The 23,873-nt window shown below is 53.1% G+C and overlaps 2 protein-coding genes across 3 annotated transcripts; one reads left to right on the forward strand and one right to left on the reverse strand.

The window, feature by feature from the left end:
• Positions 1-24: 24 nt before the first annotated feature.
• On the reverse strand, positions 25-6,636 carry Taf1c (TATA-box binding protein associated factor, RNA polymerase I subunit C). 2 transcript variants are annotated; one of them, XM_032887857.1, is made up of 15 exons: positions 6,541-6,636; positions 5,628-5,766; positions 4,737-4,818; positions 4,498-4,595; positions 4,337-4,426; positions 4,189-4,262; positions 3,485-3,723; positions 3,250-3,366; positions 3,017-3,134; positions 2,859-2,930; positions 2,571-2,706; positions 2,343-2,480; positions 1,755-1,929; positions 1,523-1,660; positions 25-1,444 (listed from the first exon to the last, which is right to left on the reverse strand). In XM_032887857.1, the coding sequence occupies exons 2-15, from the start codon at positions 5,763-5,765 to the stop codon at positions 531-533; spliced, it is 2,529 nt and encodes an 842-aa protein (XP_032743748.1). In that variant the 5' UTR covers position 5,766; positions 6,541-6,636; the 3' UTR covers positions 25-530. The 2 variants fall into 2 exon arrangements, with proteins under 2 accessions (XP_032743748.1, XP_032743747.1); XM_032887856.1 differs by lacking the exons at positions 3,017-3,134; positions 3,250-3,366; positions 3,485-3,723; ... (4 more) ...; positions 5,628-5,766; positions 6,541-6,636 and having other exon boundaries at positions 2,571-2,738; positions 2,859-2,920.
• A 6,005-nt stretch (positions 6,637-12,641) lies between these two features.
• Adad2 (adenosine deaminase domain containing 2) lies at positions 12,642-16,824 on the forward strand. The gene is made up of 10 exons (XM_032887774.1): positions 12,642-12,993; positions 13,816-13,956; positions 14,804-14,851; positions 14,961-15,086; positions 15,178-15,328; positions 15,406-15,573; positions 15,677-15,906; positions 16,000-16,240; positions 16,441-16,561; positions 16,646-16,824. Exons 1-10 carry the CDS (start codon positions 12,642-12,644, stop codon positions 16,748-16,750), a joined length of 1,683 nt encoding a protein of 560 aa, XP_032743665.1. The 3' UTR covers positions 16,751-16,824.
• The last annotated feature ends 7,049 nt before the right edge of the window (positions 16,825-23,873 follow it).

The raw sequence follows: 23,873 nt of genomic DNA on the forward strand, positions 1-23,873 counted from the left end.
CCATCTGCTCTGACCACAGGACCATCCGGCTCAAGGCAGTGGACAAGTTTATTCAGTCCCAGAGTCAAAGCGTCAACCCCTATTGAGCCTATGTGGACTGTCGCACAAATGACCCACAACAGCTGACCCGTAATGTGCCATGTCAGGAGGCACTTGGGCTGAGGTACCTTCAAGGACAGGAGGCTAACGCTGACACAATGGCCTCCTTTCTAGCAACCCTGCTGTGCTGAGGTGCAGGGGTAGCTCTACCCTGGAGAGTATATGCAGATCCCCAGGCTATAAGAGCTGGCTGGCCCTTGGCCATGGCTACACGGAGTTCCTGTGCATGGTCTCCTGGCCCTCTCTGCAGCCAGCTCTCAGGAATAACCTACCACCAAATATACAAAACAGATTTGTTCCCCATTGCTTCAGCCTGGCTCCAAACTGCTCAAGTTCCCATGGGCACACTGGGAGGTAGAGGCTCTGCCCTGGAATAGGTAAGCTCAGAGCTCCAGGATAAAGGCTAGGTTCTCAGACATGGCTTCCCCAACTCAGAAGCCCATTCGTGGCTTCTTCCGGGGAGGATGGGAGCCAGAGAGGACAGGTGTTTGCTGCCTGAAAGACCTGGTCTGGCGGCTAGAGGTCTGGGAAGGCGGTGTAGCCACAGGTCCTGGATTGTCCTGAAGTGGCAGCTTGGCCATGTAGTCCCGGAGGGTCTGTCGACGTTCATGCTGCACACCTTGGGCCCACAGCTCCTGCGTTAACTCCTGGGAGGGTGGAGTCCTGGGTGGCTGAGGGCAGGCCTCAGAATTAGAGAGGTCTTGGCTGTGAGGGGCACTGCTGGCATCTGGGGAGTCCATGTAGCTTGTGAACGAGGAGAAGGTGCTAGAGAGCTGAGTCCGGCGCTTGGGCCGCTTGGATTGTCTCTGGGACCCGGAGGTCTGACCTTGATGTCTTTTCCACCAGGCAGCTGCCCGGCCTTCCCAGGCTTTGGTTAAGCGCTCAGTGAGCTCATCCTGCTGGCTACACTGCGGTGCAGGGGGTGGCTCTGCCTTGGGGAGTGTACCGAGGTCTCCAGGCCGCAGGAGCTGCCCCTTGGCCATGGCTGCTCGGAGCTTCTGTGCCAGGGTCTCCTGGCTCTTCTGCCGCTCCATGTGGCCCAGAAAACGGCGGTGGGAGAAGGTGGGGGCAGCCCACACTGGATTAGTGGGGGACAACTCCATCAGTGCCTCCAGCCAGCGGCTGCAACGGGCACTGGCCCGAGAGGTCCAAGAGGGTGTGGATACCTGGTCCACTGGAGGTGCTGCTGCCCTGGATGCAGGGCGTTCTGGTGCTGGGTGGTCAGGCTCTCTGAGGCTGGAGGTTTGCTGGACGCGCAGGTGCTGGTAGAAGACGTCCCCAGCTGCTGAGAGCTGGAAGAGCAACAGGCCTGGGGCAGAGGCACAGGGTGGGGCAGCGGCCAGACCTGGACAGGGAAGGAAAAGAGCTGTAGAGCCTGGCAGTACCCCCCACAGCAGCCCCACAAGGCCTCTGCCCATCGCACCTATGACCGGCGCCTCCAGACGTTCCTGCAGCTGCTGCTGCCTCTTGGGTTCCAGCAGGGGAAAGGCAGAGAGGGAGTCGGTGATGGAGGGCAGAGACTGAGGAGGTCCTGCCAGCTGGGGAATGGAAGTCCCCTCTCCTGGAGAAAGGACAGAGAGCTAGGCATACCAGTGCCAGCACCAGCATGTCTCCATAAGCCCCCACCCCACCCTACCCCCACCTGCCTGGCTGACCTGCTATGTGAAGCAGCTGAACCTGTCCACCCTGGCCCCCCAGTAGCAGGGGCCGGGGATAGCCAGGACTAGCTGGGGGTAGCAGGCGGGCAAGCAGGGGTGCAGATGGCAGGCCATGGTCCCACTTAAGCATTGGCACCAGGGGGAGGCGCTCATCCATCAGGTAGATCGAGAACTGAGGAAGAAGGGAGAGTGAGCATGGTGGATGTTGTACCAGCCTTCCAACAACCCTTGGCAGGCCACACAGCCTGCAGGAGGACGGCACTTCCATTGGCCTTCAAGTCCCCCTCAATGCGGCCGACCCAACCTAAAACGTATTTTCTGGGCAGCAGCAGGGTTCCTAGAAGTCCCTGACATCCATCCCTGCACTCCCAACAGTAGGCACTTGGGCCAACTGGAGCCCTGAGCTAGAATCAACCTCTGCTTCCTCCCAGGTCCTGAGATCTAGGTTTGCAGATGACCCAGTCCGCCTGCCTCTAGTGAGGTCATGAGCACCCATCATTCCTTGGTTCCTGTGGCTGTGCATCAGGCCTGCTGGCAGCAGCGCTGGTGAAGTCAGAGGCAGAGGCCGAGAAGGCTGCCGCTCACCTGGGTGCAGATGAGATGCAGAGACGTGGAGGCGGGACCCGGCTGCCCGAGGTACTGGGCAAGCAGCACCCGTTCTCCTTTCTGGCAGGCAGCTTCTGCTCCAGCACGGAACAGCAGCAGCCCACAGCCCGGCGGGCCCTAGACAAAGTACAGCACACTTAGCCTGTGTCTTAGGGCTGGAGATGAGTCTCCTGCTTAATGCTTCTCCTCACCCCCCTCAACCAATACCTGAATATCAACCATTTTCACACCCGTGCGGTCCCCCACAGTCAGCACCCGGGGATGGGCAGTGAAGTCTGCCCAGCGCCAGGGAGATGGATCACGGAAGGCAAGCGTCTCAGGGTCCTTGTAGATTGTCTGCAGCCTTGAGGAGGAAGGCAGGCCATGAGTGTGGGCCTGGTGGGGGTTGGGGAACAAAGGTGTTGAGGGGCTGGGCTAGAAGGAAGACTAGGGCCATGGAGTGGAAGGCCATGGTTCTGCTTTGGAGTGGAAGGTTTTGGGGGAGAGGGGAGTTACCCATCTTGTGGGGTCCACAGACACACAGTTCCAGAACGGCTGCAGATGGCCAGCTCTCCTGACAGGTGAGGGCTACAGGGCACAGGTGCTGTGTTATCATCCAGCAACTCAGCCCTTCTCCCAGACCCTGTCCATGCCGGGAAGCCCACATCCTTTACCTGAGGCTAATACCAGTGGCTCCCTTCTCCACCTGCAGCACCTGCAGGGGTGCTGGTGGCTCCTGCTTATCAATCTTCCACACAGCACAGTGGTAGTCAGAGCGGACGGCCAGAAGCGCTGGGGAGGACAGGGAGGTCGGGATTGCAGTGTGTGTGTAGGGGGTGATGGTAGCTAGTTGGACAAGGAAGAGGGAGGGAGGGAGGGAGGGAAGGAGGGAGGGAGGACATCTTACTTTCTCCCTGGACAGTGCTAGTCACCACCTGCCGTACAGGTCCCCGTAGCTGGATGTGCCCAGGGTCCTCAAAGACCCGAGGGTTGCCACCTGAATTCACACTGACCTCCTGGAAATCTGAGTGCCTGGTTAAGGATTAGAGTGAACCCCAGTGGCCCAGCTCACTCTTCCCCTGGCCCACTGTGTGGATGGCGTCAGGATACCCCCCCACCCAACCCCAAAGGAGAAAGGATACACAGCTTGTCCAAGGCACCTCCACTAGGGTAGACCAGCTGTCCAGCCCGTGCTGTCCTTCCAGGCAGCCAGGCCAAAGCACCCCCGGTGAAGGCCTCATCCATCAGCAACTGCTCCCACCTCGTGGCCAGCTCTTCATGCAGCAACCTCCCCATGAGCAATGACACGGACCTGCTTAGGACGGGACCCCCAAGGATAGAGAAGCGACGTAGCCGGCGGCTGAGGGAAGCCCAAGGACACCTAGGGACAGAGCAGCAGAGGATAGCACTGGGACAGTGAAGGACATGCAGAGAACCTCTCTCTTAGCTGCCTAGAATACACCGTACCCTGTCCCTGAATATTTCTGTGCCTCCTAGCAAGTGGCTCACAGATGTCCCCAGTCAGGGCAACTGAGGTCTTTTGTAGGATTTGCGGTAGTTCAGACCCTGACTCTTCCTTTGGAATAAGAAGCCATCGTACTGTCGCTTGAGTTAAGTCAGAGGTAAGTGGGTGAGACGAGATTCTGAACACCTGGATGTAGCTGTGCCTCAGGCTCACCGACCCCCTTTTCCCTTAAGCTGCTTGGAGCTGGGGATTTTGTGAACTCATGGCTCACGACTGTGTGGGGCTGGAAAAGCCACTATGGTGAAAACCTGGTCAGTGTCCCAGCTCCTTCCACATCCCACCACAGGTCTGTCTGTGGCTGCTTTCTCACTGGCTACTTGCCCCCAGGGCTGGTGTCCACCGAGGTCCTGAAGCAGCCTCTTCACGCTGACTATGGTCACCTTTTTCGAGTAGCCCTGCAGGGAAGGCCTGTCAGGTTTGCACCCAGGGAGGTGGCTGACCATACACCCCGCCAGTGGTGGCTCCTTACCCGGTTCCCCTCCAATCTGAAGTTCTCCAGCATGAGTTTCCCCAGGGGTGCGAAAGCTATATCCCCATGGTCCCACAGGAAGCGGCTGAGCTGTGGGGAATGGCTGTGTGAGTCAGCATAGCTCAGGCTGTGAGAAACAGTCCCACCCAGAGACCGTTTACCTGCTCAGTGACATCCAGCACAACTCGAGACTGGTACTGGTAGTAGTGACCTCCCCGGAAGAGGAAGTCCTGAGCTGCCAGACCAGGGTCCCAGGGATCTAAGGGGAGAAGGAAGTCAGAGAAGAACATGAGAGGGAATGGGGACAAGATACACCTGGAGGTATCTGGAATCTGGGATCCCCTTGTCCATGTGATGGCTAAGGTCCTTGGAGGGAGCCCAGAAGGAGAGAGACTCTTACCAGGGCCAGGAGGCACCAGGGGCAGGGGTCCTGGTGTTGTCGGCTCCCATAGCAGGTTCTTGGCAAAGGACGATGTCTGGTCCTAGGGAAACAGGGCAGCAATAACATGGCAGGTGTGTGCTCCCTGCCCTTAACCAACTCAGTCCTCGTGACAAATCTAAAAAGCTAGTCACTTTGCTAATGTAGAACCCGAAGCATGAGGCTGCTGTCACTTGCCCTAGGTGACAGTCAACTAAAAACAGGCATAGACTTGAACCCAGGCAACCAACTCCAGAGTCTGTATTCTAAACTCCATCCACAGCAGCTTTCAAAGGAAGCACCTGTATCTTGACTGTCCCACCCAGAATGCAATGAGCTCCAATTTTCTCAGCCACTTCCTCTGAGTCCTGTCATTCAATGGGTTCCAAGTAGGTACCAACAAGCCTCCCTTGTCCCAAGGACCAAGAACTCCCCTCCCCCAACACCCTCTCTTTGACCTGCTCCCCTCTACGCACTCAATACAAGGCAGCAGAAGATGCCCTTCCCAAGAGCAGAAATCCTGTCCCCTTCCCCTGCCATTCCATGATTTAGTAGAGCCAAGGCCATACTACACAGGGTCTGCCCATCGGCATACTGTCTCCCACCATAATTGGCAGTCCCTTGGGTGGGTTTGCCTGACCTCCTCATGGTGGGCTCTTGGGCCTGTAAGGACCCTAACACAGAGACACTGGCTAATAAACAGTTGCTGAACCCAGGGAGAGGGAGCAAGGAAAGTGGAGCCACAGCCTCTATTGAGAGATTCTGTCTGGATAGTAGGGCGGCCGGTGCACAGCACTAGCATCTGCTGGGACCTCTTTCTCCGATAAGTGAATGAAGAAGAGACCAAGGAAAGGGCCCCACTTCCATCCTCACCCTGCAGTTCTGTGGCTGGGCCCCTGGCAGGGTCAGTGCATCTCTCCAGCTGCACATGAAGGACAGGTCGGGGCCATCAGTCATGCCAAGAGGACCGGCCATAAACAACGAAGGACGCAGGGTGCTGGGGAAGTCCATCCTGGAGACAATGTATCTAAAGTTACATTCGCCTTCATTAAGAATCTCAACAGTGCCCCCAGGGTTCCCAGAGAGCACACAGTGTCCTCAGGGGAGACCACTACAAGGCAGAAGGTAAAGACCAGAATCTGCATGCAGCCTAACGCCAGAGCTGCACGAGAGCTGCTCACTCCCAATCACAGGGGAGTGCTCCCTTGGGACAGCCAGGGAGATAGCTCTGTGCACACCTTGGAAGAGGAGCTGGGGCGAATGACCGGTGAGCGCAAGAGGTCCTGAGGCAGGTAAAATGCCAGAGATAGGCAACTGCTGAATATATGAACCGGAGAGTGAGAGGACCAAGTGGGATGTTAATGAGGGCTGAGCGGTCTTCAATCAAGCAGACTTTCTTCCACCCCTCTGTGGGCGGACCAGAGCTGCGTACCATTCCAGCTTTCCCGGCCAAATACAGGCTTCTCCCGAAATGCCCGTGGTCTGAGTTAAAGTAGGAACTCTCTTCAAGCGGTAACTGTCAAACAGTCCTCATTTTTAGTAAAAATTAAATCTTACATCCGACCGGCCGAGCTGCTGGACGAGGCGTGATGGCTCTGAATTTAAGAGTCTAGGAACTGAAGACCCGTAATCTGCTCACAAGTTTTCCCGGACCGCCCTCCCTCATGGCAAACATCTAGGATAAGACTCAGCGCTGGAATCGGCCTGTCTCGAGAGCCATGTGGCCTGCCACGTGCTCTCAGCATCCCCGCACCCGGGCCCTACCGGTTCCCGGCAACAGTCTCACCTGATCCCGGGGACACAAATGAGCCGGACTGCCACTCCTCAACGCCGCCACCCACAACTACTGGAGCATTGCCACTCAGACTAAACTAGTTTCCGGACCGGGCCGGAAATGCTCCCGTGAGACAGGAAGTCCCGCCCCACCTCACCTCACTATGTCCTCCAGCGCCGCCTGCAGAACAGGCGGCGAATTGAACCGAGCTGTGAAATTCCTGGTGTTGGACGATCCTGCCTCCACTTCATTAACTTCCTATCTTACAAGAGTGTTGGGAAGTTTAATTGATCCTCTCAACAAACAACTGAGCAGCACTGATGAGCCACTCACTGTATTTGTTGCCCACAAGTTCTAGAATCCTCTTCACAGACGCCTCTGGGTGCATGCACGGCTTAAACCGGGGAACAGGAATGAATATTAGCTTGTCCTCTTGGGGGATTTTTTCAAATTCACAGGCAGCAAGTCCTGGGCACTCCCCGTAGGTTGCCTTGGCCCTGACACTATGGCATGAAACTTAGGATGTGTGGCTCTGCTGACCACTCGCTTCCACACACCTGGAGGCTAAGAATGTCTTCAGATAGAATCTTGAGACAAGGAACAGATCTGCTTCAATGTAACCTACCTACATGACATTCCCACCAATGTATTTGAAAGCTTCTTTGGGTTATGACTTCCCTTTGTTCTGTAATTATCAAGACTTCATGAATCGGTCTCCAAGGTGGAGCAGGTTACTTGGGGGGACCTGAATCTGTGTTCCTGAGTCTATGCATAAGGGATCTCTAAAGGAACAGAACTGATTGAGTATAGAATGGAGGGGTTGGGGATTTAGCTCAGTGGTAGAGCGCTTGCCTAGGAAGCGCAAGGCCCTGGGTTCGGTTCCCAGCTCCGGGGGGGGGGGGGGGGGTATAGAATGGAAGTGATTCTATTAGACTGGCTTACAGGCTGTGATCGGGGTAATCTAATAATAGTTGTCTTATGACAGAAAAGGCAAGGAGAATTTGGTAATGTTCTGTCCATGAGGCTGGCTGTCTCAGCAGTTCTAGTCTGGTGCTGTAGTCTGTGAGGTCTGAATTGAACCTCTTCCGGGATCCCCTGAATGAGAACCACGGAGGCAAGTGACTGACGCAAAAGCAAGAGGGGTCTAATCATTCCGACATGTCAGGGTCGTCCCACTTCAAGAGGAGACAACCCTAAGAGCAGACTCTAACGGAGTTATATACCTTGCAAACAACTGGGGCAGAATTTGGACAATGGTAACCAGGCAGGGTACTATGCTCATTTGGTGAAGCCAAACAACGTTCTTCTGATCGACTCTGTGTACCATTCAGTTGGGAGTCAGGTAACTTTGTGTGACAGTTTGGCTTGTAGCTGTTCCAGGAACTAAACCAGCTTTTTTCTTCTTCCTGGAAGGGAGGGGTCCTTGTGCTTGGAGGTTTGTGGTGGGAATTTTCCCACTGGCTCCAGATTGGTCCCAACTAGGGCTCTTTCACCCCCCCCCTTTTCTTTTAGCATAGCTTCAATCTTGAAGCTTATAACCCTCTAGTTCATACTCTTGCTTCCCCACTCCCAGCTGAACACAGTGTTGCTTTGAGGTCACAGTAACTTTGAGGGGGTTGGTGTCCTTTTAAACCCTCTATTTTGGTACACCTGGAGCCTGGTAGTCTTCTTCAGTGGAGGAGCAGGTCTGGCGTGGTTGTAGTGCACCCAGGTGGTGATCGTGGTCAACAGGATGATGGGATGTCCTTTTCACCTGGGTTTAGTCAGACCTTAGTGAAATCTCTTCATAGTCACCCAGTCTCTTTTGACTTGTGTGGCTTTGGAACCCAGACTCCTTCATAGAGGGCACATAATTTAGGGCAAACATATTCATGAGCCTATTGGGTAGCTCTGACCTTAAATATTAAATTATCATTTTTCAGTTCTGTAATAGCCGCCAACTGTAGGCTGGTTACAATGGGGGCTAGAATGCCATATACATCTAATATAGGGCAGGGGAAGGAGCCTCATCCAGTCCCCACCAGTCTCCAAGGCTAATTCTGTTAAGGTCTCTTTTAGAGTTCTATTCATCCTTTCTACCTGCACTGAACTCTGGGGATGATATGCACAATAGAGTTTCCATTTAGTCCCCAAGATCTTAGCAAGTCCCGGATCACTGATTGGAGGACTTCATCGGAGTTACTTATGGAAGGGTGGGTGATTCTCCAAGCAGCCACACCACCCCTAAACCCCATTGCAGCATGGGAGCATAGATAAATGCTCCACCACCCTTCAGTTACTCCCCCCCACCCGTCTGCTATACACACTCTAGCATCTGCTGAGACCGTCCGGCAGCCAGGCAGGGTTGTGTGCCGTGGGGTAAGGAAGGGTGGGAGGGAGCAGCTATGATTTTAGGTGAGGGCCTGACGACCCTCCCATGCCTTCCTTCTATTGGAGCACATTCACAGACTCGATCCAGGAAGTGTAATCACAGCCCGCCTCTTTTCAAGATGGTAACCGCCACGCCCCGCCACGCCACGCCCCGCCCCGCCACGCCCCGCCACGCCCAGAAAACTCATATTCTACAACCCGAAGGCATGTTCAGTGATGAGAGTCCAGACTGTTTTCTGTAGGTGTGTTTTTGCTGTGGTCTGACCTCCCCACTCCCCAGCGTAGCTGTAGCCATTTTGTTCCATGCCCGAAAGCTATTACATGTTGTTGTTGTAACACGCCTGCCAGTCCTTGGCGCAGAGAAGTGATGTGGCACAAGGGCATGCCGACCACACACCCTGTTTTGTTCTGTATGCTCTGAGGGTTCTGTATGAGGTTTGCTAATCTTAAACTCCACAAAGCTTTAAGTCAATAGGAACTGTTAGGTCTAAAATATTGAGTCAGAGCTGACCACTGGGCAGTCCTACCTGCACCTACGGATGAGCTCACTGTGAGGGTTTTTTGTTTGTTTGTTTGTTTTTTGTGGCTGACACTGAAGAATGCTACTAACAAGCCAAAAGAGTTATAATTATAATACTCAAGCTTTGTCATCTCAACGTTCTGCGATCCCTGTTCCCCACCCATACCCCCTCCCCTTACCTTACTCATGACCAATCAGCTCACAGGTTAGCTGACAATGCTTTGTCTAGGACGCCAACTGCTCCCCTCCTTGCCCTTTAAACGTTGGAGCCTGGTTTCTCATATAAAAAACCCGCCAGACACTGTGACCAAGGACAGCATTTAATTGGGGCAGGCTTACAGGCTCAGAGGTTCAGTCCAGTATCATCAAGGCGGGAACATGGCTGCGTCCAGGCAGGCATGGTGCAGGAGGAGCTGAGAGTTCTACATCTTCATCTGAAGGCTGCTAGCACAAGAATGGCTTCCAAGCAATTGAAATGAGGGTCTTAAAGCTCACACCCACCGTAACACACCCACTCCGACAAGGCCACACCCATGTCAACAAGGCCACACCTACTCCAACACGGCCACACCCAAACCATCAAGGCCACACCCTCTAATAATGCCATTTCCAGGGGAAGATCCACTACACTTGAGGACAGATTAGTGCCACAATTAGGTTTTTCCTTCTTGTGGTCCTGGACATCCAGTATTATGATATGCACTCGATAAGCTGTTCTTGACTAACTGAAGCTGGTGTGGGTTGGTTTGTGTGGCAATTCCCAGACCCCAACAGTTATGGTTTGACAAAAGACTTCTCCAAGAAAGGAGAAAGAAATAAAAAGAAAAAGAAGAAAGGAAAAGGTACAAAAAAAAAAAAAAAAAAGAGAAAGAAAAAAAGAAAAAAAGAAAAGAAAACCGCATCAGCCCTCTTGTCCCGTGTCACAGACACGTGGCTCTCAAGCTTAGAAACACAATTTGAAAGATGAGGGCAGAGCTTCTGCCTGGCATGACCCCCAAATGTCCTAAACATCGCTCCTTAAACACTGAGTCAGCGAAGGAGAGAACGAGATGAGTTGCTTCTCTCAGGCCCCTGTCAGCACACTTATTCAAATTGAAAAATGAACTTAGGCTGCTCCTCGTAGGACGTGAGTCTGGCTTAGCAGACTGCTTCTCCTCTGAGAACCAGCTCTGCCAATGAGGTCATCCGAGGGTGCATTCTTCATAAATGAAATGACCTAACACAGCATCCCTGTAGTTTAGGTGAGAGCAATTTAAAAGAATGTTTAAAACATAAAAAAAAAAAAAAGACCTTGGCAATAACTTTTGGGTTGATAATTTTTAGGATTAATAATTAATAATATCTTTTTAAAATTAGCCTGAGCCACCATGTGGTTGGAAAACCACTCAGGAGGAGTCTGTTCATTTCCAGACTTTTTAAAATTAGCCTAAGGGGCAAAACCACTGGAGTCTGTTCTGTATAGCTCTGGTGGGCTCCAACTCTCAAATCCCCTTACTGATCCCAGTACTCAGAGGATCTTCGAGTGAGTCAGTCCCTCCACTCTCCTGTCCTATCACCCCCACCTCCATTGAGACCAGTTATCGAACATCTTACACAATACAATTTTTGACAGTTTTAGAGATCAGAGGACCAATACAGACGCACTGGTCCAAAATCATGGTATGAGCAGGATCTTCTGGAGAAGGAGAGACAACTGTCCTTTTCCAGCTTCTGGAATTCTATGCATTATATGGTTCATGTATCTCTTCATCTTTTTTTTTTTTTTTTTTTTTTTTCCGGAGCTGGAGACTGAACCCAGGGCCTTGCGCTTGCTAGGCAAGCGCTCTACCACTGAGCTAAATCCCCAACCCCGTATCTCTTCACCTTTAAGCTAACAGCTACTTGAACCTTCCTCGTGATACTGTCTCCAATTCTCTTCCAGTCAGGACAGCTGTGGCCACACTGGGCCTGCCTGGAATATCTGATTATTCATCAAATTAAGTCATCCAGTTAATCTTTAATCCTGGCACTCAGGAGGCAGAGGCAGGCAGATCTCTGAGTTCAAGGTCAGCCTGGTCTACAGAGCAAGTTCCAGAACTACCAGGGCTACATGGAGAAACCCTGTCTCAAAAAACAAAACAAAACAAAACAAAACAACCCAAAACCGAACAAACAAAAATAAAATCAAATAGAAATAAAACCAGCTGATTAGAAGCCTTGATTCCTCTTGTTAAACACCACCATATATTCCTCTGCTGTGGGGTTTAGGGTCTGTGGACATCTTTGGGAAACTAGCATTTTATCAGACCAGTATCTTACATCACCCTTAAAAGATGTTTATTTTTGCACAGCGAGGTCAATTCCAGGTCCTCGTGGCTTGCTCTGAATTAGCTGCTGTGTGATGTAGTAATATATACTCCACACTCAATAAAATGTGCAGGGTTGAGGTGTCAGCAAATATTTATACAGTTATAAGTAAGCCCTTGGTATCACCTTCCATAGCTGATATTATGGAAATTGACTGCAAACGTGCCTTGATCTTAGTTTTTTCTCTATCTTCCCTTTACTTTAGTCCCCTCATTTAAAGTTACATTCGTGTGTATGTGTGTGAGTGAGCATGTCACAGTAGCTATGTGGAGATCACAGTAAACCTCTGGCAATTGAGTCTCTGAATTTAACATGTGGGTCCCGGGAATTGAACTCAGGACCCTGGACTTAGAGGCAAATGCCTGCTACCCCATTCTCTTTAAATAACTGTCACCTTGTATTTTTTAAAATCCAAATGAAAGTCCGTTCTGGAAAGGGAAGATAGGCAAGAGCTAATCTGGGGCTAGACAATCTGAAGCTAGAATTGGGGTTTCTTTGCTTCAGGAAGGCCCAATGAGAGGTTTGAAACTGAGCAAAGGACAAGGACCCCGGTTCAGGTAAGGTGACTACGATGTGTTGTGGTCTGGGTGGAAAGCTTCCAAACACTCAGCCTGCACCCAGGTTAGAGCAAAGGCTGTGATCCCTCACGAGACCTGTCCTCGCGCTGCACAGTTGGCGGGTGGCGGGAACATCCCATTCTTTGCGTCTAGGCCGCAGCGCGGGGAGATAGGCTTCCTCATTGGCTGGTCGCAGCATCCATCACAGCGCCGCGGTCTGTGATTGGTCATCTCCAGGAAGAGGCGGAGTTCATAGTTAGCTCTGCGCCACACACGTGCTCCACGCATAAAAGAGCACGGGGTCAAGCTCTGGAGCAGCCATGGCGAATGTGGACGAGGGTGGGCGCAGGAGACCTCGACTGGCAGCGTCGCTACAGATCAGCCCCGGGCCTTGGAGGCCCTCAGGAGGGCAGGAGTCCACGGAGGTTGAGGATGGGGCTCCTGGAACCGATGAGTCTGGCGTGGCTGGGGAGGAGGAAGTCCACGGGGAGGCCTGCAAGGCCCTGGAGGGTTCAGTCCTGAGCCCGGGGCCCGCGGGCGACTTCCCCATGGCCCTCCGGGGACTCAGCCTGCTGCCCAAGGACCCATCCCCGGCCCAAGCTATGGCCTTGCTCACCCAGTACATGGCTAACCTGGGTGTCTCCCTCACCTTCTTGGAGGACCAGACTGCAGGTGAGGCCTGGGGCAGAGGGGCGTGTGTGTCCCTCTGGCTCTGTGTATTGGAGGATGAGGGAGGTCATCAGTTATTAATGCTGTAAGGTCAGGTTTCCCAGTGGCCTGTTGAGCTGGCCATGATGACCCCGGGATTCCACCAGTAAACTCCACCCACAAAGGAGCAAGGTAAATAGTCAGGTGCCTACAAGGCTAATAGGTAAGCAAACGTCTCTATGGGCTGCCCCTGGTGGAAAGGGCCTGTTGCATACAATCTCAGGTGCCCCTGTTAGAGGCCGGACCTTGCTCTCTCTGCCCTTGCTGAACTCATGGTGGGTGCTACGGGTGTTCTTAGCCTTGGATCAGGTGACCCAATTCTGGGATTTTTACCTGCTCCTGGGTTTTTACACCTGAGATGACAGCATTAAACAGAAAGATCTTTTAAAGGGAGGGTCCCTGGAGGGGAAAAATAAAAAGTTGCTATCTGGTGGCAGGTAGGAAGCTGTCTCTTACGGGGTGGGAGAACTTCCTCTTAGGTGCTATCCTACCTCCCCCAGAGTGCCTGTCTTTCCTGTCATCTGTGCTTGCTCCAGAGGCCCTGGGGAAGCCAGGTCGAATCAGCATGGAGAGACACACGCCATCTGTGCTCTGTAAAGTCCTGACTAGAACCTCTTCACTGGTCTGACTGTCAGCTGTTGCTCAGGCCTCCAGTGGAGGCTTAAGTGGAGGGCGGAGGCTAGGGTTGATAACCTCTACTAGAAAATGGCCCAGGGGTTGGGGATTTAGCTCAGTGGTAGAGCTGAAGGCCCGGAGACTCCTCCTCCCTCAAGTTCTCTTCCCCAGATCCTGGATCCTCCTTCTCTGTGTGTGCAGAACTGGATGGGTTGGTCTGTCCGGCGGGAACGGGGAGCAGCAAGCTGGAGGCCAAACAGCAGGCAGCACTCTCTGCCCTTCAGTATATCCAGAAGCAGTTGGAGAGACCAGGTAGCCAAGGCACGAGTGTGGTGTGTATGTTTGCATGGTGTGTGTGTGTGTGCATGTGTGTGTGTGTGGTGTGGTGGTATGTGGTATGTATGTGTGGTGTTGAGTGTGTGCTGTATGTGTGGTGTGTACATATAAGTGTATGTGTGGGGTTGGGGATTTAGCTTAGTGGTAGGCAAGCGCAAGGCCCTGGGTTCGGTCCCCAGCTCCGGAAAAAAAAAAAAAAAAAAAAAAGGATAAATAAAAATAAGTGTATGTGTGTGGTAATGTTTGTGTGTTGTGTGTTGTAATGTAAATGTACAAGTATATGTTGTATATGTGTCGTGTGTGTGTGTGCAGTATGTGTGTGTGTTATGGTGGTGTGTATGGTGTATATGTGTATGTTGTATATGTGTCATGTGTGTGTGTAGTATGTGAGGTGTGTGTGTGTTATGGTGGTGTGTATGGTATATATGTTGTTGTATATGTGTGCGGTATGTTTGTACGGTGTGTGTGTTGTAGTGCGTATGTATAAGTGTATGTTGTATATGTGTGTGTGTGTATGTGGTATGTTGGTGCAGTGTATGTGTTGTAGTACTTATGTATAAGTGTATGTTGTATATGTGTATGTTGTATATGTGTGTGGTATGTTCGTGGTGTGTGTGTTATGGTGGTGTGTATATGTGTGTATGTTGTATATGAGTGTTTGTATGTGTGCATGTGTGTTGTATGTATGTGTGTGGTGTGTGTACACCCCAGAGCCCCACCTGGGCATCAGCATGGAGAGTGTGCCGCTGCCCTCCTCTTCTTGGCTTCCCAAAGGCTGGGAGGACCCAGCAGCCTTGCAGCTCTCTCCTCTTGTCTCTTGCAGAGCTCCTGGTGACTCCCCGCCAGCCCCTGCTCACCTCCCTCAGCATAGGTAGGTAGGCTGTTGGCCCAGCCTCTGGTGTCTGCCCTCAGGGAAGCGGAAGAGGTGGAGGAAGAAGCATGGGTTGTGGGTCCTGCAGTGTCCTCTGGTCACTGTACAGAGACAATCCTGACCCATGAGCAGCGCTGTGCAGCTGTGGTCAGCGCCGGCTTGGACCGACTCCTGAGTGAGAATTCACCTTACCGGGCCTGTAAGGGGACAGTGGCCGCAGTCATCCTGGAGAGGGGTAGGACTTGCCCTGTGCCCCCACCCCCACCCTAGCTCTGCAATCTAGCTCAGGCTCCTGGCCTGAGTTCTCTCTGTCCCTTCCTGCACAGAGGTCCAAGGCAGCATTGGTCACTCCAAAGAGACCTATGAGCTGGTGGCCCTAGGCACAGGCAGCAGCAGCTGTGCTGGCTGGCTGGAGTTCTCAGGCCGACGGCTCCATGACTGCCATGGTCTGGTCATTGCCCGCAGGGCCCTGCTGAGGTGAGGGGCTGGCAGGAGGGTTCTGCGGCAGGCTGCCTAGAACCACTGCCCCAGCCCCCTCTGCCTGTCACTCCCAGGTTCTTCTTCCGGCAGCTCCTCCTGGTCACACAGGGGGGTCCCAAGGGTAAGGAACGGTCTGTGCTGACCCCCCAGCCTGGGTCTGGGCCCCCCTTCGCACTCAAGCCTGGGGTCTTCCTGCACCTGTATGTGAGCAACACTCCCAAGGGGGCAGCTCATGACATCTAGTACGTGGCCTGGCCTGGGAGCCCCCTGGTTTCATTGTGGGGAGCCAGGGTGTAAAGAGTACCCTGATTCTGGGCTTTTGCCCACTGCCTCTCACCTCCACAGCCTCCCACTGGCCTCGGAAGACAGTGTCCTGCACAGCCCAGCCTTCCGCCTGCAGGCCCATGTCTGTGGGCAGCTGAAGCCTGTATCCTATGTGGCGCCTGCCCTCCGAGATACCCACGTGGGCTGCCTCTCAGCCAGTGACAAACTGGCCCGTTGGACTGTCCTTGGGCTGGGTGGTGGGCTGCTGGCCCACTTTCTGCCACCACTCTATGCCACCAGTCTTGTCCTAGGTGAGGGGTACAAAGTGTTAGGGTAGAGGGTGGACTGTGGGTAGTGTGGCGGATGTGGTGACTCGGGCCGTGTCCTGTGCTTTGTGCCCACAGCTGACCCCTGCCATGACCCCCCAACTCTGAACAGGGCCATTCATTCCCGGCCCAGACTAGACAGTGTCTTGGGATCCTGTCTTCCGTGTCCGTATGTCCGAACCACTTTGCACCTGTTTGCTGGGCCTCTGGTAGCCCCGTCTGACCCCGTGCCCAGTACCTGCCATGGCCTGAGCCTCAACTGGAGCCTGGGGGATCCTGACATCGAAGTTGTTGATGTGGCCACGGACGTGAAGACTGAGTGAGGAGGGCCCCGTGGGAATGTCCCTTAGTAGGGAAGCTCTGATGGGGAACCCCCTGCCCCAACCCTGTGCCCCTGCCCAAAGATAGAGCAGAGCAGTGGCTGGTGCCTCAGGTGTCTCTGGTGGCAGAGGCACCAAGTAGGAGGAGACTGTGTGGGCGGTCCAGGTCTCCAGTGACCACTGTTCTGTTCTTTCCCAGCTCCAGTGTTGGGCCCCCATCCCGTCTCTGTAAAGCGGCCTTCCTCGCAGCATTCCGCCAGGTTGCCAGAGCTCTGGAGAAGCCCCAGCTCCTGTCTCTGCAGACCTATGAGGCTGCCAAGGTAGCTGTCTCTCTCGCCCTTTCTTCCACTCACCGCACTCTAAGTGAATTCCTCACCCACCCTGTCCCCTCCCCTGCACCCTAGGCCACCCCCTACAGGGAAGCTCGGCAGCAGCTCTCTCTCCTCCTGGACCAACAGGGCCTGGGGGCCTGGCCCTCAAAGCCATTGGTGGGTAAATTCAGACACTGATCCAGGCTTCGAGGGACAAGGAACCTAGTGGAGTTGAACCCCGACAGTGGGAGAACATACTGGGAGCAGAGCGTGGGGGGTGGGGGGCAGGGTTGAGGGTGAGGGTGGGGCTAGAACTGGGGGCCAAGGAGTCCTGTAACACATAACCGCTGATGAGTGGAGGGACTTGTATGTTTAGTTTTAATAAAGAAACTGTCTCTAGTGATCTGTGTGTGGGGTGTACTGAGGTGGTAGGTCCTTGAGGGGAGCCTTTCATGCCACCACAAATGCAGGCTTGGGTGGGTCCGTGTGCTGGGGCAGGCCCAGGTAGGACAGAGGGCAGGCCCAGGTAGGACAGAGGGCAGGCTGGGAGCATTTGATTGGCTGTGAGGCCTGAAGCCCCTTCCTTTCCAGGCCTTAGGCTTTGGGGACGTAGGACCTCATGGTCCTGTCATCTGGTCCATTTGTGCTGGTTGTTGTGTTTTGTGGGTTAAGGGCCCCTGCTGAAGGATGCCCACTGCTGCCCAGTTGCAGGGTGGATGTGCTCCCCCTTCCCTTCAGGGTGGCACACACTGCAAATTTGATGCTGCGTGTCATGCAACACTGGGGCCTTGCCACCCCGGGCGGGAGCACAGCAGCCTTGAAGTTCAGGGAGCTGGTTTTGGCCCTGTACCCCCCGTCCTACAGTCCCAGGCTCTCTGCATACCCCGTCCTTTCTCGGATCATAGAGTATTGGCATGGAAGGGCCTGGTGACACTAGCCATGCCAATGTCCAGTGTTCTGTGGGGACATGGCCAGCAAAGGGATGCACACATGTCCTGGACACCTGAAGCAGTTTGAGGAGTTGGGTTGGGTGAGGAAGACAAGTGCTGGATGTGTGGAATGGGGTAGCAGTGTTAGTAGGCATGACCTGGCACCTTCTCGGGTGTAGACACAAGGGCTTTGGTTCCTGGGCCTTTGGCTGGAATCAGGGCTTAGATCATCTGGTGCTCTGGTTCTGGCTTTGGGGTTAAACTGGAACAGTCCAGGCATTCAGACAGCCAATCAAGTGACTCCCCAGCCTCTACAGCAGTGTTGTTTCATTCTGACAACCCTGGGACTGTGTCCTGTTGGCCTCTTGTCTGGTTTCTCTGTAGACCATTTACTGGTGCAGATGCTCCTATAGAGCTATCAATCAGGGCCAGGCTGGTCTCTCTCATTCCAGCCTGTGTCCTCATGGTCAACCTCTGAGCCTGTGCCCGCACTGGTAGACTCTTGTGGACAGAGATGCCAAAGCCTGTATCCACAGGTACAATCCTCGGAGTCAAATGTCAGCAGATCAAAATACTCATAGGAAAAATCCATGTGTACTTGGTCTGTAGATTCCATTTTGTGGGGATCAGGGAGCTGTGGAACTGTGGGAGCAGGCTTGAAGCAAGAGTGGGGTTGAGGCATGTCCAGACCCAGCACACGAAGACCTGTACCCCCACCTTTCCCACTAGAAGAGGTCACATGGCTGGTAGCCAGGTTAAACTTCCTGTCAACCAATTGGTCATGTCCAGCAAGCACCTGGACTTCCTTCTTATGCAAATGAGGCATCCCCGGCATGCTGGCCCTGGACAATGATGTACACTCACCCCAAAAGCCTCTACCCACTCCCCCAAATTTTAAATAGCCCTCGTTCCCCACAATTACATGAGCTACTCAGTGAAGCCTGCCTCCTCCACTCACCTGAGGTCCCTGTCACCCCCAGCTGTCCCTGCCTCATTTTCCCTCTCAGGCCACACCCGTCAGTCTGATCTCAGGGGATTATGCTGCTGTGAAGGGAGGGGGTAGAGTGGGATCGACACTGTTACTCCCTAAACAACCAGCAAATGACACCTATGTATATGTTGTCCATGCCTCATTCTGTCTTACAGATGTTTCTGAGGGAGCTGAGGCCTGTGGGGGATGCTCGGTGGTAGAGCCATCATGGCTCCCACCATGCCAGGCTGTGTATAAGTTACATGGGAATACTGTGATACGTTTTAATGTGTATTCTAATATTTTTAGTCTAGGCTGCTATACAGAAGCTTTGTTTTGATTGGTTGATCAGCTTCCTCCCGTCCCCCAACCCTCTGTTCTGCCCTTCCCCACTTGTCCTGTCCCCCACCCCATCCCTGCCCCAGCCTCACTTCCTCCTCCTGTTGCTTTTATTTCCTTGTCTTCTTATCTTTTTAACCCTTCCTTCCCTCTTCCCCAAGGAGACCTTTAATTCTAGGATCAAAAAGTTCTGCAACTACTAAGAAAATCAGTATGTTGGGTTTCTCTAAAAACAATGTCCCTGAGTCCCACCACATGTATGTCACCCATATGTATGTCAGGGTTCACTGATGCTCTATGCAGTGTCAGGAAACAGCCTGTCCAGTTGCCTGTAAACTGAACATGTGTGTGGTAGAACAGTGATGTCATCTGGAGGAAAATGAGTGGAACAGACTTATTTTAAATAAAGTGTCTCCACCCAGATCTAAAAGACAAACACATGCTTTGTGTGTGTGTGCATGTGTGTACATGTATGTGCACGTATGCATCTGTGTACAGGTGTGTGTATATGCATGAGTATGCATGTGTGTACATGTGTATGCATGTGTGTGCATATATATGCATGTGTGCTGGTGTGTTCATGTGTGTGCAGATGCAGATACAGACATTGACACTGGATGTAGTTCTCAGTCACCTCCACTGTATGCCTAATGTTTTGGTACAGGGTCTTTCGTGCAGTTCTGGGGTTCTGTGACTGGGCTGGGGTAAAAAATAAAACTAAAAAAAGTGCACGCGTGCGCGCGCACACACACACACACATATAACCTCCTACAATTGGAAGTCAGGACAACTTTGAGGAAGTTGATTCTCCTGCCATGTGGGTCTGGGGAATTGAACTTAAGTCTTCAGGTTTGAAGGCAGTGCCTTTGCCAACTGAGCTGTCTCTCTGCCCCTGGACACAGGGCCTGAGCCTGAGCCCCCTATGCTTGCACAGCGCTCTGCAGGAGAGACATGGTCATCCCTGCACACGAGGCTCACTGCTGCCTGTCCTCTCCATTCAGTAGCTGGCAAGGGCCAGTTCTTTATTGCGACCTCAGGTTTGACATCTCTGAGTCCTATTTTGCTGACCTATAAAAAGAGGACCAGGTTGCTAGGATTCCCCCTGGCCCAGCTGTTCCTGCCAATCAGGAAGGATTGTGGGCCTGTGTGCTTGGGGAGGCCACAGGTAGAGCCAAGGTCATCAGGGTAAGAAAAGGCTGCAACAGAGAAGAGCCTTGGTGATCCTCTTGCCGAGAAAGGGGACACAGGGAGCCTGGTAACTTTCTTCTTGCCATTTTTGAGATCATTCCTCATGATGTAACTTCCCAGATCTGAGGGCTCTGGAAACCTTGCATGTATTCACTACCCACTTACTACACACTCTTTACCCCAGAGACAACCCAAGACCATTAACTATTTCTACCGCAGTGGCGGTGGCAGCCAGGCCCAGAAATGTACCAGCCTCTACCATTCGGTTTTATGTCCCCAAGCCTGCAGTACCCGTCAATCACATAATCACGGAGTAAACAAGTTACTCAAAATGACATTAACTCTGCTTCGATCTGCCAAGAAGTACTCTTTGTCCCGTCAGTGTGCCCATGGACCTGCCGTCCTTCCCTCCCCAGCCAGGGTTTCATTACACAGTATCTGCCTAGCTCCCTTCACTGGACTCTGTTATCTCAGCTCCATGCAGGCCGTTAATGTCTTCTTGGCCTGATCCCCTGGTAAAGTTTTGCTGACAGTAGTGTATTTAAATCAGGAGCCCATGTAACCTATCCTGGCTCCCTCCTGAAAGGCTTCTTCTTCTCCAACTTCCAGCCCCATTTCTCTACACCCCAAGCCTGTGGGAACATTCTGGACCTCAGCAGGTTCTGCACTGTGCTGTCCCTGGGTTTCATCTTTATTCCCAGGGCAGAGTGTACACCTAGTATAAACATGGACTCAGGACCCAGCTCTGCTGCCCCTTTCCAGTTCTCAGTTTCCCCATGTGCCAAGTGAATGTGAATCCCAGTCACCCAGGTTGCAAGCTGATGTGAAATTCAGCCCGGAGCAGGTGAGGTGCTCCTGGCTCCTGGCTGTCTTCCCATCCTGCCTGTCATCAGTCCCGGAGGGGAGACAGTTCCTGTCATCATTTCCCCTTGAGTCTCCTGCATGCACAAGCTGTGAGTGGAAGTGTGTGGTGTGTGGTTGGGGGGTGTGTGTGTGTGTGTGTGTGTGTGTGTGTGTGTGTGTGTGTGTGTGTGTGTGTGTAGGGTCTCCTCAAGGAAATGTGTCTGGCTGAGAACAGAACCCTGCTCTAAACAGGACCCAGTGGTGCCAGGGACACTGCTCCCTTTGCAAAGCACTTATAGTGATGGGGGTGGGGTTGGGGGAGAAACAGGGAGACCCCTGCCTAGTCAAATCATTAAGTGCCAGTTCAAGTACTAGACCCCAGATCACAATAAAACTAGGCAGAGGAAGACTCCCCAGATGCCCCCGCCTTGTCCCTGTTTCCTTAGGAAGATACATGTCAGGTCCCACCCCCACCCCATCTCACACTACTGAACGGAGAGCCCCATCCCCAGCACGGACCCGTGCGTGTTCTCCTGCCTCTGAAGGTCATCTCAGCCACTCATTTTACAATAATGAAGAAAGTGTTGCAAGCCCCTGTGCCAGGGCTTTTTGGAGATTTAAATCTTCATCTCTGGGCAGACAGTTTGTGTTTCGTATTTTAGGACAGGTCTCACTCTATTGTCCCGGCTGACCTCAGACTCATGGCGATCCTCCTTCCTCTGCCTCCTGGTGCCGGGATGGCAGCCATGCTCCTCCACAGGTAATTTCCATGGTCCTGGGAGTCACGCCCGAGGCCTTATGCATGCTAGGCAGACCCCTAGCTACACCCCTAGACGCTGGCTGCAATCTTAGCTTTGCGGTCCATCATGCAGACACTAGATGCTGACTTCATGTTTGTGGTGAGAGGACCATCTGGACGTGGAGAATCTGGGGGTCAGGAAGAAGCCAAGAGGCCGGAGCCACGAGAGCTGGGCTTAATTCCTAAGTCCATTACCCAACAACCTTGGGATATCTACCTCAACTCCTTGTGCCTCAGTTTCCTCGAAGAGGGGGAGGAGGCTGTGGTGGGGTTAAGTGAACAATTAGATATAAAGGCATGGGGCCCACTCAGGGCCAGTGAGACGTGCCTAGTGTTCTGGGATAAAGGGGGTTTTCTCTCACGGAGCAGCTGGTGGGATCAATGTGTGAAATTTGGAGCTGGTACAGCCATCTTGTGGCCAAGAGGAAAGCTGAAGGGTGAAAGTGATGTACCCAGGGAGACGCAGCGCAGACGAGCTTGTTGGGTCTTGATGGTGTTTGCAGAGCTCCTGGAGGAAGCTGCTTCTGAAGTCTACCTGGACTTTGGGTTCATAGAATGGATACTTCTTGTGTTTATTCATTTAATTAAGTCTGAATGGGGGGGGGCTTCTTCAACTTGGAATCAACTCACCCTGACCTGGAGTTCTGATGTGGTCTCAGAAGGGGTCAGTGCTATTACCATCGCTGCCTGGGTCAGGAGAATGGCAGAAGAGAGAAATACAGCTTCGTCCAGTGAGCCCTTGGCTTTTCTGGGTCTCCACGGTTGTTCCGAGGATAGACCCTGCAACCCCCAACTCTACATACACACAAGATGTCCAAGCTCCAGTCGCCAGGGACAAGCAGGCTGGTCACACCACCACATGGGTTCTGCTTGCCCTGTGGCCACCTCTCCCCCCAGTAGCTTTTCTCTGGGGTTTGGGAGACAGTGAAGGGATCTGGCTCTGCCTTTCTGCAAAGGCCAGGCTGGTTCCCACTCCTGCTCAGGGCTTCTCCACAGATTTTTTTGGGGTGGGGGGCACAGAGGAGTAGACGGGCTTCTTCATTTTCCCCAGGCTAGCCCCAGAGTCTCTACGTAGCATAGGCTAGAGTCTGACTCCCTGTAGAGCCTAGTCTGGCCTTGAACTTATGACCGTCCTCCTGCTTCTGCCCCTAGAGTACTGGAATGCCAGGCATTTGCTACCACACCTGACGCCCACCTAACTTCTGACCTAAGTCTTTCAGTTGGCTTGAGATGGTTGGCCAGGTTCCTACCATTTTCCTCTCAGAGGACCTTCCATGTCCCCAAGGTCAACAGCAGGCCATGATATACTGGAGGAGTCATGTACCTCTTTTTAATGTCCTTTAATGTTTAATTCAGAGGTATGCTGGGTCCCAAAAGCTCGACCAGCAAGGGCAGGCAGCACCTCGAGCCTCCCAGGGGTCTGCATCAGGCAGGTCACTGCAAATATAATGGAGGCAGTGAGATGGGCTATTTTTAGGTCAGGGCCCACAATGTCCCAAGTCATGTCACATGCCGCTGTGCCCCCTTGGCTGTGTCCTCCTTACAGCGAGTCCCGAAGTACTGGCCTGGAGTTCTCTATGTGTCCTCAGACTCAGGCTGCTGTAGGGAAGGTTGGTGCCTTTTGTTTTATTTTTAACTGACATTGTATTCCGGGAGGTGCCCCGTGGCTAGATGTCAAAGCTGTGTAAAGACAGGCTTTGGGCAGAGACCCAGGCCACCCAGAGCTGGGAGCACCAGGGCCATGAGTCCAGAGGCTGGACTGAACCAGACTGGGCCAGCCCTGGTGGCGTGCCTCCTCCTCAGACCCCCTCCTGTGCCCTTCCCTCCACACCTGCACAAGCAAAGGTGGCTCCTGAGACTTTAGAATGTTCGAATCTGAATCCCCTCCTCCCCTCTCTCAGTTTCTACTCTCCACAGTGTGTTCTGGGATCCCTTCCCATAGAAAACGACTGCCCCTCATTGATAACAACTTTCCCTCCCTCCTCCCTCCTCTCCTCTTTCTTCTAAAGGGGAAAGATTTACAGGGGCTCATACCATCTGAAATGTTTTCCAGATGAACCTTCAGCTCAGTGCCAGTGACCATGCAGAAAGCGTCTGCTGTCACAAGTCTCCATTAGGAGTGGGAGGTGTGTCTGAAGTAGAGCATTCAGGGCATCATGGGAGAGCATTCAGGGCACCATGGGAAGGGTGGACTGTGGTCCCTGAGGGATGGAAATCAGGTGACAGGAGAAGACCTCTGTGGGCAGGTGAATC

Source organism: Rattus rattus, chromosome 17 (assembly GCF_011064425.1).
Source record: "Rattus rattus isolate New Zealand chromosome 17, Rrattus_CSIRO_v1, whole genome shotgun sequence".
NCBI lineage: Eukaryota > Metazoa > Chordata > Mammalia > Rodentia > Muridae > Rattus > Rattus rattus.